Source organism: Lepisosteus oculatus, chromosome 3 (assembly GCF_040954835.1).
Source record: "Lepisosteus oculatus isolate fLepOcu1 chromosome 3, fLepOcu1.hap2, whole genome shotgun sequence".
Lineage (NCBI taxonomy): Eukaryota > Metazoa > Chordata > Actinopteri > Semionotiformes > Lepisosteidae > Lepisosteus > Lepisosteus oculatus.
Window position 1 is genome coordinate 66,927,293 of NC_090698.1, and position 14,237 is coordinate 66,941,529.

General features: G+C 44.7%; 1 protein-coding gene across 2 annotated transcripts in view; it reads left to right on the top strand.

The window, feature by feature from the left end:
- Positions 1 to 14,237, top strand: part of aff1 (AF4/FMR2 family, member 1) — a 68,775-nt gene that overhangs the window by 42,382 nt on the left and 12,156 nt on the right. For both annotated transcript variants that reach the window (XM_069187396.1, XM_069187397.1), the window contains exons 6-11: positions 718 to 754; positions 1,356 to 1,410; positions 7,273 to 7,438; positions 8,794 to 9,702; positions 12,179 to 12,273; positions 13,808 to 14,009. In XM_069187396.1, coding sequence (XP_069043497.1) covers positions 718 to 754; positions 1,356 to 1,410; positions 7,273 to 7,438; positions 8,794 to 9,702; positions 12,179 to 12,273; positions 13,808 to 14,009 — 1,464 coding nt within the window. The remainder of the gene's footprint in view (positions 1 to 717; positions 755 to 1,355; positions 1,411 to 7,272; positions 7,439 to 8,793; positions 9,703 to 12,178; positions 12,274 to 13,807; positions 14,010 to 14,237) is intronic.

Below are 14,237 nucleotides of genomic sequence, written 5' to 3' on the forward strand. Positions count from 1 at the left end.
CTGCTTCAGTATTTAAAAATGGGTCTTTGGAGAACATTTAACATTTAAGGGAAATTCAGGACAAAATTTTTCAGCCTTAAGAGTTGGCCTTTGTTAAATGCGGTTCATATACAGTAGGTTTCCAAGCAGCTTGACATATGAGTGAGCCTGTTCTGGGATGTGCAAAGAGCCTTCTCTGTAGCTGCCGCAGGCCTGCAGATCGGTGAGGTGTAATGAGCGTGAGGGAAGTCTGAGCACTGAATCTGCAAGGCGGACCTGCAGCGAGCATAGCTCGCAGAAATGTGTTCGCTCTACGTAAAATGGAACTGCTACCTGATTGCAAATGAACAGGAATTTAGAATCCAGACTCTACCTCAAAGTGAGAAAGAAAGTACAGGTGGTTTTGCTTTCCAGTGTTGTACAGTATTTCCTGTACCCACATATACAGTATATAACTTAATACTAATGTTGCCTTTCTCCATTTAAGGAAATCCCAAAATACTATATCATTAATTTATGAGCAAGGCATAGTATAATAGGTGGAAGGTGGTTTGCAGGTGCTTTGTCATTGTACAGTAAGCCAAGCAATGTCAGTTTTCCATTAGGCTTTGAAAGAGAATAGGTGTTGTAACATTTATCTTTCTGTAGCTTAAACAAGGGAGTTGTTTTTTAAAAGAAAAATTCATTCCAAGTACAATGCCTGAAATATCTTTTACTTGTTTTTTTTTGTGCTTCCAGGAATCTCAGCATGTTAATTCTGGTTTTGTGGGACAGAGTAAGTTAACATCCTAAGCTTTTTTTTCTACACTATTTTAAGCCCATGTTTGCCACCGTCTTCTTACTAGAAACCAACATGCTCTCTTGAGATGCAACTATATGCATGTTTTATGTGTCATTTATATCATGTGTCGGTGTGCATTGTCTGCACAGGAAAAAGTAAAGGTTATTTCCACACTGAAAGGGAGAAAGGAGAAAGCTGTTTCAGTATGCTTGCACCTGAAGAAACTCAACAGGCCAAACCTTTAGGAATTAACCTTTACTCGTTCCATTTTATTACACCTGGTGGTGAGCAAACCTTGTATCAAAGAATCCTGAAAAGTTTGAAGTCATTAACTACAGTTAAGAATTGTGCTGTTTTTGGCTTGGTTTTACAAAATAAGAGATGTATAAATATTTTTGGCTTTTAATGGCTCAGATTCATTATTTCTAAGTTTGCCTTGCAAAAGTATTTAAAAATTGCCTAAAAATATTATATTGAGACATTTAAAACAAAGGAAAATATTTCATTTCAAATGTTTATTGGAAGTGTCCATTCTGTAATGGTTGTGGAAACCAGCCATTAGACATTTAATTACATCTTAGGCATTTTCTTTCAGAACAGTGTGGTCCATCTCAGAAAGCACCACCACCAACCTGTCAGCAGGGATCAGCGTGAGTACTACTGTACCTTATCATGGAGTCTGTCCTTTGAGTTGGTATAGTTGATGAATACAGACCAAACCAGTACAGAAAGTGGTGACGCAGTTAAATATTTGCTGCCCTGAAGTGAGTTTTCAATGAGCTGCAACCCATAAACCACATGAACTTCTTTCATTTCAACAGGAGTACAGTACATTCTCATTAAACCCGAGTTATGCAGGGACATTGTGTTCAACAAAGTACTTCAATTATTTTTCAGCACTAAACAAAAGCCATGAGAATGAAAGAAGAAGCCTTGGGTTCAAGGAATAAACTGGGTTTTGACATTCCTTCAATTTGAGGGAGAACAGGGAGTTCATCACTTTTAATTTCTTTAATTATGAATTGTGGCTTCTTTTGGATATAAAACAGCCAGCAGATATAGAACCCTGCTACTCCCAGCTGGTGACCCAATGAAGCTCAGCAGCTCCTGGGAAAGCTAAGGTTCTGCTGGAAGAGGTGTTAGTGGGGCCAGTAGGGGGCGCTCACTCCGCTGTGTGGGTCCTAATGCCCCTCTATAGCGACGGGGACAATATGCTGTAAAAAGGAACCATCCTTTTATAAGAGATGTAAAACGGAGGTCCTGACTCTCTGTGATCATGAAAAAACCCAGTTTCTCGAAAAGACTAGAGGTGGAACCCGGTGTCCAAACCTAATTTCCCCCTGGTCTTTACCAATCATGGCCTCCTAAAAATTCTTATCTATGAACTGGCTTCTTCACCAGCTATCAGTGAGGAGGATGAATTCTCCTCCTCACTGATAGCTGGTGTGTGGTAAGTGTACTGGCGCACTGTGTTCAATAATTTGTTCCGCACTGTAAATTCAGTGAATGTACAATATACTGGTGCAGAACAGTGGTACGGTGATTAGCCACCAGTTGGGTTTGGGAATTGAACCAAGTGATTGAGTTAAATTCTGGTCCTAGGGTGCTGTCTCTGTGGAGTTTGTATGTTCTCTCCCTGTTCGTGTGGGTTTCCTACCACAGTCCAAAGACAGACTGGTAGGTTAATTGTGTCTGTGTGCCCTGTCATAGACTGGCACCCTGTCCAGGGTGTACTCTACCTTGTGCCCATTGCTTGCTGGGATAGGCTCCAGCTCCCACCTGACCCTGAACTGGATAAAACAGTTAAAAGATGGATAGATGAATGTGCACTGCGCTGACTTTCATATGTTTAATTTTTTGTTTGTAGCCATTTTTAAATAGCATATCTTACATGCTTTTAATTAGGATCTCCATGCACAGAGCTCATACCCCCCAGCAGTACAGAGATCTGTGCTGATTCTTGCTGTCTGGTCTCAGTGTTCATAGGTTGTGAGTATCCTCGGAAACATTTACAAAAGGGAGCTGTATCTGTTGATGGTTAATCTTTAGATGAAGCCTGAGATGCCGAAATACTGCTGATTAAATCCCAAAGAGATTATTTTCTTTCTATGCTGTCAGCTGAAAATGTAGAACAAGAAGTCCTGCAAATATTGCACTCGAGGTTTTTTCAATATTTTCTTTTTCTGTATCTCAGCAGAAGTTAGTTTTCTTTCTGCTTTTCACATGCATTACAATGACTTTATTGACATTGTTCAGAAGCTCCACAGACGGCAAGACCGAGGTTAAGGTGTGTAAGACAACTGTTTGCACTTTCCATTGATTTTCTTCTGTCAGGGGGGATGTTGGTGTGTGAGGTGCACAGCTCGTGTGGAGCCGCAGCATTCCTGAACGATGGGTGTCAGCGGAGCTGCTGTCGTACACTAGTTTCTCTGTGGTTACCAGGCCAGTGACTGTGGAAAGAGTCACATGCTGTTCTGCCTGGGGCCAAGCTGGGTTCCCTGTAGCTCCTACATGAATGAAGCTAATTGCCCATGAGTTCCAGCATGTCAGGGATGTAGTGTGATAGCGTGAGCATAGAGAGGTGTTGCTATTATGTGTTAAAAATGTGGAAAGCAGATTCAAGCCTTTATTAAATGTGTAACATATCAGCACTTGACGTGTAAGAGAGTCTGCTTTTTCACTCAGTCTCATCGGTATTGAACAAGGAATCTTGGAAGAAATGAGGCAGACATGTGAAAGCATTTATTTTCATTAGAAGCAGGGCAAATGAGATGTCTTATAAGTGCTTTTTCAAAAAAGAACCCAAGCCCTGTATGATAACATGCATAATATAACTCAGTGCGGAACAGTAAGCAGGGTTCTGCTTAGAATAAGAATTTTAAGAATATCAGTAGTTTTTGTGTAAGCCAGCAGCCATATCACCCTGCAACTCACAACTGGCAGCCCACTGAAGCTCAGCAGGTGTGAGCCTGGTCAGTACCTGGATGGGAGACCTCCTGGGAAAAACGAAGGTTGCTCCTGGAAGAGGTGTTAGTGGGACCAGCAGGGGGCGCTCACCCTGAGGTCCATGTGGGTCCTAATGCCCCAGTGTAGTGATGGGGACACTATACTGTAAACAGGCGCTGTCCTTCGGATGAGACATAAAACAGAGGTCCTGACTCTCTTTGGTCATTAAAAATCCCAGGGCGTTTCCTGAAAAGAGTAGGGGTGTAAAATTTCCCATTGGCCCTTACCAATCATGGCCTCCTAATAATCGCCATCTATGAATTGGCTACATTACTCTGCTCTCCTCCCTACTGATAGCTGATGTGTGGGGAGTGTACTGGTGCACTATGGCTGCCGTCGCATCATCCAGGTGGGGATGCACATTGGTGGTGGTGGAGGGGAGTCCCCATTACCTGTAAAGCGCCTTGAGTGGAGTGTCCAGAAATTATATTTGTCCTGGACATTATAATTATTATTAATGTATTTGATTAGTGAGTTCCATGGATGAGAAGGTTCTGTTACCTGCTCTTTGGTAAAGTAAGAAGGCTCAGATCACCAAATGTCAGATTAGGAGTTGGACTATACTTGTGCAATAAACCTTTAACGTTTCCTGGAGCTAAACCATTTTGTGCTTTGTGTGAGCAGGAGAACCTCCCTGCTGGAGCTTGTACAGAATCATTTATTAGCATTTGTTTCCATTTGAATTTTCAATACCCTTTCACTCTGTGTTTAAGATGAAGAGCAAAACCTTGGTTACTGGAACTATTCTGCAGGAACTGTTAGTGCATGGAAAAATCTAAATTGAATAAATCAGTTGTGATGAGTATTTTTTCCAGCAAATTAATTTTAAAGATCAAATTGTGTACTACAGAAGGGCTGAGCGACAAAATGGCTAAGGTTTTAAAGGTTGCATTCAATTTAGATTTAGCTTTGTTTTTGAGGGTAAAGCTGTGATTGTTTTGTTTTATAACCATGAGTTTATTTCTTGACTTGTGACACTAAGATTAAGGTAGGAAGGTAGGTCCCCTTTCAGGCCATAAAGGCCCATTGGGGAACTGGGGGCAAGGGCCACCATTTTTCTCCACCATCTGACACAGGAGGTGGAGGTGATGTGGTCAGCATCTCGCTCCGGTCTGCCTATTACCCCCAGAAGGCTACATCGCTTGCCCCCTACCTGGGATTGAACCCGGGACGTTCTGGGCAGGAGCCAGACAGCCTTGCCCTCTGAGCTACCGTGGCTCTTTCTAAGATTCAGAATCTTTCAGATATTGATTGGACCTTCAAAATCTTAAAATCGAACATAAGAAACATGTTTCCATCCATCCAATACAGGGTTAAAGGGGAGGCAGAGCCCATCCCAGCAAGCAACGGGGCAAGGCAGGGTAATTCCTGGGCAGGACACCAGCGCATCACAGGACACACACACTCACACCAGGGGTAATTTTCCCAAAAGCCAATGATCCTACCGGTATGTTTTTGGACCGTGGGAGGGAACCAGAGCACCTGGAGGAAACCCATGTGAACACAGGAAAAACTCCACGCAGACAGTACCCCAGGTCCAGAATTGAACCCAGGGCCCCAGCGCTGAGAGGCAGTGATGCTAACCTCTGAGCCACTGTCCCGCTTTAATATTTATTCATTTTAAAATATAATAAAAATTATTAAATGGGTGTCAAAACACTTATTAGTAGCAGGCCCTTCATATTGTGTGGTGCCTCAATGGTTTTCAAAGGAAAACTCTTTCTAGGGCTCGTGGGTGAAATGATCTGTCCTCAATAAGGGCTGTCGATTGTGTATTACATCAACAGCTGTCCTTAAATAAAGGCTTTAAGCATTTATTTTTTTATAAAAGGGCTTCCCGGACTTTTCTGCAACAACCACCTCTTTGTGTTTTCAGTGCGACCTCTCTGACCCCTCTCTAACCTCCCGTCTCTCACCACTCCTCGTGCAATTGGATATCGGGGACGCAAGCTTAAGCTTGTGTGGGGTTTTATTAGAGGAGAGAGTCCCTGTGAACTTACACATGTGTATTTATAGAGAACCCCGGAAGGCTCAGATGAGCAGCCTCTCTAAAGGATAGAGCTAATTTAGTTGTCAACTCCTTGGAGATTGACTTGCACACCTGTTCCCCCACTGTGTGCGCGCTGCGTGAAATGTCACTTTTTTTATTTTTGAAAACACTGTTTGATCAAACCGATAGAGGGGTTATTTTCTAGACTCCTTAATCTTGACTTCTAGATGGAATATTTTTTGTATTTGGTTTTGTCTGCTGTTGAGTGTTTTAGTCATGTGCTTGGCTGTTAGCACAGACTCCTTAAGGGATTGGCAGGGTGTCGCAGGTGAGAAATAAACATTCTGTTTCCTTCACACCAAACAAAATACTAAGGAAAAATAATGCCTTAGTTACGATGGTTCTCTTTGTTTGGTTTAGAAGATGACCTTTCCAAGAAAGAGATGTAACCTCTTTAGTACAGAAAATGGCAATTTTGAATAACCCTTCACAAGATTAAAATTGCCAGATGTGAGCACAAAAAGACACTGAAGAGTTTGTTCAATTGTTTCACTGTTTTTTTTTTAAATAATGTGTTGTGGTTACTTCCAGACACTCTGATGTTTCACTACTAAATATTTGTAAATGTGAGGAAAGCATTCAGCTTGGATAGTCTCAAGACGTAATCCTACGTCGCATACACTTGTCAATGCACAGATAAATTCTTTCAGCACTGAGCCCGTGAATTAGAGCAGTTTCTATTTAAGTCTGAAGTTATAGTCTTTCTATAGTTACGCCTTTCAGGGGGGGATGACTTGACCTTACAGGGAGTAGCTGTGGTCCAAGATGCCAGCTGTCTGAACCTGCTGTTCCTTTCATACTGAGTAACAGTAGAGCAAAGCTAACCTGCCTCATGACAGTGGCCCAGCTCACAATTGCTCTTAGTGGGTGAACAACACTTGGTGAACACTGTGAACGCTGCTTCACAATGATGGGAGCAGCATGATATTGTAAGATGTTGATACGGCTGCCATGAGCCACTTACGTCCTTGTGCAGTATTACTACCATTTCATTCAAAACAATCATCCAATGTGATAGAATACAGCAATCTTACAGACGGGAATTCTAATTTCAAACAATTGTCTTGAAATCGCAAGCACGTTTTGATTGTCTTCAATACCGTTCAAGGCAGTTGAATGATGATTTGCGAACGGACAGGTTTTTTTTGGTGCCGACGCATTAGAAATGCCATCAAGCAGTTTAAGCCGTTTGGCAGAGTTAGCCTCCAACACTTAGCGCAGCATTTTTGCATTGTCCTTTTATCGCTGAATTCCCACGATATTACATGTCCAGGTGTGTCGTCACTGGAGAAGAATCTCTATTCCTCTGGTTGTAACGGTTTCATTTTGACCGTCTTCCATTGGCTGGAGACGGGATGAAACTGCGAGGTCAGAGGTCATGCCGTCGGGCCCAGCCCATGCACCTTCCTTGACAAGTCTCTCGGCCTGCTCACTTGTCCCCCTCCCCTCCCTGTAGGGCTCCAGAGACCAGCGGCGTGGTGCTGACGCATTCCAGCGGGGGGGAGTCGGCCAGCTCCAGCGAGTCGGAGAGCACCTCGGGCTCGGAGTCGGAGAGCGAGAGTAGCTCCAGCGACGGCGAGGAGGCTCCCCAGCCCCCCAGGAGCAGCCCGCCGGCGCCCGAGGTAACTCGCTGGCCTCGGCTGCCGTGTCTGGTTCGGCGGCGGCGGCGGTGGCGGCATTCTCCACAGTAGGCGGTCAGATGTGGCAGGCGGCCAAGTGGACATCCCCAGGCCACCTGGCTGTGCTGGTCCAGGGTGGCCGGCTGAGGAGAAATCCGGTTCTGCGACTCGGTCGCCAGGGTTAGGGTTCAGTCCTCAAAAGAAGAAGTCTCTTGATCCGGTGGGAGGTCAATCCCCGAGCTTGGCAGTCGTTATTTTTTTCAAACCTAGAATTGATTGTTGTGGTTAGACCGATTTTAACTTCTGAATGATCTTGCCTCACAGGCTGTCGTTAAACCCTCTTGCCCAGCCTTGCACATCGCTACAAAATCTGCCGGAACTGGATTTAAACACAGTACGTGGGGCTAAAATGTTGCCTCTTGGCACGGCGCAAGGAATGTGGCCGGATGATTCCAGAGGAATCCCGGTTGGTGGGATCCTATTGAAAATTGGGGCGGGGGGGGGAAATTGAGACTGAAGAAATGGCATTTCCCGATTGTGAGCCGTGATTTCATTTCGAAGCACAGTCTTTTTCTAATTTCTAAAAACGGGGATGTTAAAGCGTGCCTGCTTGAGAAGGCAGCCGGGCAGTCCCTGCAGCCTCTTCCAGCGCTAGGTTGAAGGTACAGAGAGAACTAGGTCAGCTCGCCTGTCGGAGAACAAAGAAATGACACAGCTGTCATTTGGAAACAATTGCACGTTCTCATGGTAACACGGAACCGAGAGAGGGCAAGATTCCCGTTGCATGTGGTTAGTCCAGCTGACTGGCTAGAAGTCCGCTTCACAGTGCGCTAGCGATTGTTTTGGCTCAGATTGTGTTTTTTCTTTTAAACTGTTCCAGGGGCCTCTGTTGTGTGTCATTTATTCTTTCAGGATTAACTTCGCGTGCAAAATTGTCATGCTAGCCTTTTTTCATTGTCAGGTCTTAAATATGAGATTTAAAAAATAAAGGGTGCACATTCAGCACTCCCTCTCCTTAAAGGCTAAAGTAAAAGCCTTCAGACATTTCTAGGACACCTGTGACGGGAAATTTAGGCCCGTAATTTCAGGTAAGTTCTGACCTTAAAGCTGGCCTAAAGGAATAAGATTCATGCTCAAAAAACAAATTGAATACCATCACTTTGTTCCTTACCAAAGCTTTACCCCTAATTAAAAAAAAATACATATAAATGCCTTCTTGTCTTCTAAATCTAAAGAGAATTCTTAAACAAATTTGTATTTTCAGTCAGATAAGGCTTTAGCGCGTATAGTAACATGTTTGGAATCAAATACTCTTTTCCCATTCATAACCCCCTCGGTTTATTTATTTTTTTCTTTAGAATGAGAAGTCGAGTGTCAACAAATGGCAGCTGGACTACTGGTTGGTCAAAGTCAACCAGCAGAACTCGCACGCCGACAGCCAGGGCGACCTCGTCCCGAGCACCAGCCCGGAGACCAAGCAGCACGGAGGGGAGGAAGGTAGCCCCGCGGAGGGGTTCAAGCCCAAAGACTCCTGCCCCCCGTCTGAGCTCAGTGACGGTGAGGCCAAGGGCGCCCAGGAGGCTTCTGACCATCCCCCTCCCAGCCGGAAGTCCCCAGCATGCACTGGGGCGGCGAGCCAGAAGCAGCCTGCCGGCGGGAAGCAGCCTCGCAAGCCGGCAAAGGTCCTGCTGCCCGAGGGCAGCCGGAAGGAGGAGAGCGGCCGGCTGTCGCCCCGGCGCAAGGACCCGCCCTTCACCGAGAAACCGAAGGTCAAGACGAAAAACCGCCGCGACGGGAGCGGCGCCCAACCGGAGGAGACCCACAAGTCCGCGAGACGCGCGGCTTCCGGCGGCAAGAACTGCCGAGAGCCGGCCTCGAAGCGGACGCACTGCGAGGGGGTGGGGGAGGGGGAGGGCGCCGCCCGGGCCCCCAGCCCGAAGTGCGAGAGCCGCCACCCCTCCCTGTCGGTAAGGACTAGCGCCTGCCTGGCGGCGCCGGAGCCCAAGGGCGGTGCCAAGAGAGGCAAGGCGCCGCCGCCGCCGCCGCCGCCTGCTGAGGCTGGCGGTAAGGAGGCGACTCCCCGCGCCATCGCGGAGCCTCCCCGAACCCTTGTGGTCAAGATTGAGCTCCGGCTGCTGTCCAGGATCCCACAGCCGGCAGGCCAGCCGGGCAAAGCGGCCCGGAAGAATCGCGGCGTGGACAGGAAGAGGCAGGAGCCCGGGAAGGAGGAAATGGTCGCCACTCCCAAAGTCCCCAAAAAGAGACCGGTTGGTTGATTTTGCCTTTGTCTTGTTAGCTGGATGTCAGCTTCTTTGTTGTTATAGGCCTCCAGTACTGGAGGCCTTAGTTTGCTTTCAAGCTTGGTCATTAGTCACCTGGTCACCTACCTTTATCTTTTTTTAACCTTGAAGTTTTTTTTTTTGTCCTCTTACAAATTTCTTGTCCAGACTTCTTCTTGGTTAGGACAAGGTCTATTGTTCTTAGCTTGTTGAATGTTGTATGTCTGGGGTTTTGAACCACAGGAAAAATATTGTGTACGTTGTCTGAACCAGATTTATTCATGCTGGTTTCATTTCAAACCCGTTCCTGTTTTCTTGGTCTGGAAACAATGTGAATAATAAATAATAAGCTTTATTTAATAAAAATTGTAAATTACAATTACAAGAAAATTGATTGTTAATACAACACAATCAGTTAGAAGTGCAGCAGAAGTTAGAAGATGGAGCAGAACCACACATCAGTTTAATGAAAGCTTTTAAGAAGAGAAGGAGGTTTTGAGTCTGGATTTAAAAGACCTCCGAGAAAGCGGATATCCCCGATATCCTTAGGGATAGAATTCCAAAGCTTTGGGACGTAGCAAGAAAAAGCCCTTGTCTCCTATAGAATGTAAGCGAGCTTGGGAGACAGGAGGCCAGAGTCGGAGGCACAAAGGTTTCGAGGTAGGGAGTAGACGGGTAATAAGTCAGATAGGTACTGAGGTGGCAAACTGCAGTATATACTACTTGTTCACCCTCACTGCAGCTCTGCTGTAATGGGTGTATTTGGTAATTAACTGGAGTTATTTTTTCTGTTCCCTTTCATGTTTTTAGGTAACTCGGTTCACTTGTGTTCACACTGAATTAATCAAGGGAACTCAGTTTTCACATTGGATATTTATATGTATTATATATTTAGTTGCATTGCGATATATTCTAAGGTAAAGTGGGACATCACTGCGTGCCCAGGCTTCATTGTTGGTGTTTGTTCTCCAGAGGCATCCCTCCCATTTAACAGGTACTAGGTTTTGGTCCTGTTTCAGTGAAACATATTCTTATATGTTTTGAATAAATGTCCATTCTGCTGAAAAAAATAGGCCTATTTATAAGGACGTCTCATTCGCTACTGGAGAAAATACGTATGCACCCATGAAAAAGTCAGATTATAGTTGTTGCAGGACTGCAGTACACAATAAACTGGTGCTGGGAGAATTGGAGACCAGTGTGGCCTGTACACCAAAGCTCACAACACTTGTGATGAGTAGTGAAAAGCAACCCCTCGTATTTCTCAATGAACAGAGTTTTAGGGAAACAGTCAACGAAAGGCAAGTCTTAAAGACTGTGACAAAAACAAAAAACCCTGTACAGTACATGCCCTGTTAAATACATTTTTCGTAGCCTTTTTTCCTCAGAGGCTGAAAAAGAAAGGAGTTTCAACCAGTGCAGCCTCATAGTAAAAAAGATATGCATTTTATGATTTTAGAATATTTGCTGTCTGTCCATTTAAGGGAAATTGCTGTCCCGATTTCTCAGACCGGTTATTAAATCTCAGTAACTAAATTAATTGAGATTTGCAAGAGTAAGTAAGTCGCCCTTCCTGCTCACTAGTCACTGTAATGACTAATGTGATGTACAGGTTGTGAGCATTACAGTGACTAGTGAGCAGGAATGGCTGCTTTACGTTGCAATTTGTTGGAACTCAAATGCGAGACTTTTACAAAATGTTGTACTTAATTTGAAATTTGTGGGGTTTTTTTCTATAACCTCAGTGAATTTATTTTGTTACCAAGATTTAATAACCAGTTTGAGAAATTGGGACTGCAGTTCCCCTGTAACCAACTATGAGACAATGTTATATAATGGAATCAAAGCATCATTTCGGAAATATAGTATCGTTCTTAAAAGAGTTTGGTTATGCCATTTCATCAGTGTCAATGCTGTCGTGTCAGAAGAAATGGTAAAGAGTTTGAGGAGCTCTTGTTTCTGAGGTGGTAAAACACTCTTAGATCACTAGCTGCATAAAAACATTGTGAGCAGAATGCACATGTGTCTGAAGCAGTGTAGACTCTGCATTTATTTTATACCTGAGTATTACATTACATATCTTAGATACACTGGAGGCATTCTCAGGTTATGAGCTTCAAGATTCTTATTCTTTATAATATACATTTCCTTTTGAATGTAATAATAGGTTTGCTCTAATGTACATACTGACTTATATAAATAAAGGCTTCTTTTTATAAGTGGGTATTTCTGAAGCTTTGGATACAAATGGAAAACAACCCAATTAATTTGCTTAAAAGCCTTTTTTTTTTCCCCCAATGAGTTTAACCTGTAGCAGTTTGCTTTATCTGTCTCTGTTCTCATATTTTATGTGTAATGCATTAAGGCTGTTAGTATTTGCTTGCTTTTATTATCATCATCCGTTTTTCTGTGAAAAAGAAAATGTGCAAAACACAGAGTTGAAAATAGCTTTTTTTTTTTGTAGGCCGAGCCAGATGGAAAATCACTGGAAAGAAAAAAACCGAAGCTGGATAAAGAACTCAAGCCATCATCTTCACATCGTAGCTCACATACAGCCAAGTTAGTAACCAGAAACCACATCATGTTTTCCTTCTCTTAGTCCCAGGGATTCACTGCATTCCTCTTAATATTCCTGTTTATATTCCTCCAAACAAAAAATAAAATTCTCATTTTAATTAGACTTATGCGGGTCTCTCTCAAAACGTAGAATGTATCAATAGTATCCTTATACATTTTGCCAGGACATTACTGTCACTGTCCAGGCAGATAATTTGGTGCCTTAAAGGAGGCTGGCAGCCTCTTGAAACTTTCCTCTCCAGCTGGTGTTTGCAGTGCTTCATGAAAACTTGGAGCAGTGTTCTGCCCGGACCTGCAGAGCAGCCGGTGACTCAGTTGTAAGGTGTAATAAAGTCAGCAACCGCAGAAGAACAGTTTCTCCTTACTTGCAAGCTACCACCTTACAATTATGTTTTGCATTATCTGATGTTTTCCTCATTCTTCCAAGCCTCCTATTTTTTCCCGGTGGCCTAAAGACACAAATGAGCCTAAGGAAAACGATAGCGACTTTCGTTTGTGGCTGTTTTGGCCCATCCAAATCCTGTCCCTCAGTTAATAATGGAGGTACAGTAGGTACTGTACTTTATTAATCCCATGCGGGAAATTCAGGTGCTACAGCAGCCAGGCACAATCAACACCGTACAGTACAAATATAGTAATACAATAAATATATTTTTTTTAATGGAATAAAGAATTAACAAAAAAAAAACAGAAAAGGCACACACAAAAAAAAGGATTTGCACTTCCCCAGCATGTTGCACTGGGCAGCATGTCTGGAACACATTACTAAGAAGAGAGCTTAAAACACACCTCCCCTTGCTTGCCGTTTACGTGCTGTGGCTCACATCAAGGAGTGGATTGATCCCTCATGTAAAATACCGCTATTCTCCATAACACTAAAACAGGGGCTACTGCTACGCCTCATGGGTGGTGAACGCGGAGCTGCTGAATTAGACGGCCCTGAACACGTAATCCATAACAGAAGAGCACATGAAACACACAGGATAAATTGAACTTGGAGCTTTAGCACTATTGTATAGAATTGTGAATTGGATAGCAGTGTTGTGACCCTGTAAGGTGGTCTCAGCAGATCGGGCAAAGCTAGATCAGTGCTGGTTGGGAGGCTTCCAGGGAAAACCAGGATGTGGCTGTAAGCATGGTGGCCTGACCAGTAGGTGGTGCTGTTCCTTCTGGACCTGACAATTTCCAAATCGGAACACCGTATGATAATGTCCTGTAGGAGGTGCTGTGTACATTAGATGAGGTTTGAAGGTTTTATTTTGATTTGGACCAGCCATCTGCAACACCCCCCCGAGTAAATGCGCCCTATTGTGCTTTTAATGTGTAAAATAAAACCTTTTTTGAAGTGTTACGGCCAGTTAGCCTGTGTATTTGTGGGATAGGAAACCCCCCACCCCGTGGAAAGTACCTTGGAAGTCGAGGCGTACTGCCGTCTCGCGTTACAGACTTGTAATCCGTCGCGCTGGAGGTGGCCGATGTCTCAGTCGAGCATGTCTTCTCCCGGTGCCGTCGGTAGGCTGCCGAAGTGCGGCGCGGGGAAGGAGAAGCGGAAGGCGAAGGCTCCCGTGCCCCTGGCTCAGGAGCCATCGAGAGGGGCAGGCCGCAAGAGGCAGAGCAGCGAGAGCGGCACCGCTAGCAACGCCAAAGACACCGGCCCTGCCTCCACCAAGCACAAGAGGACCACGGGGGAGCGAGCAGAGCACCCAAAGAGCGGCAAGGTGAGCCCCACTGACTTCTCTCTCGCCGGTCGCCCAGGCTGCAGTGGCAGAACGACACCGACTCCGGAGTGCTGAAACGGGAGCCCTTTCCCTTGTAGGAAATGGCTCCTTACTCGCGGGTAACGTGATTTCTGGGAGCGATTTGACCTGTCAGTTCGGGCTTTTCTCCTGGGATAAGCCTTGGTTTGGAATGACGAGCAGATCTGTGATCCGGAGCCAGAGCGGTAA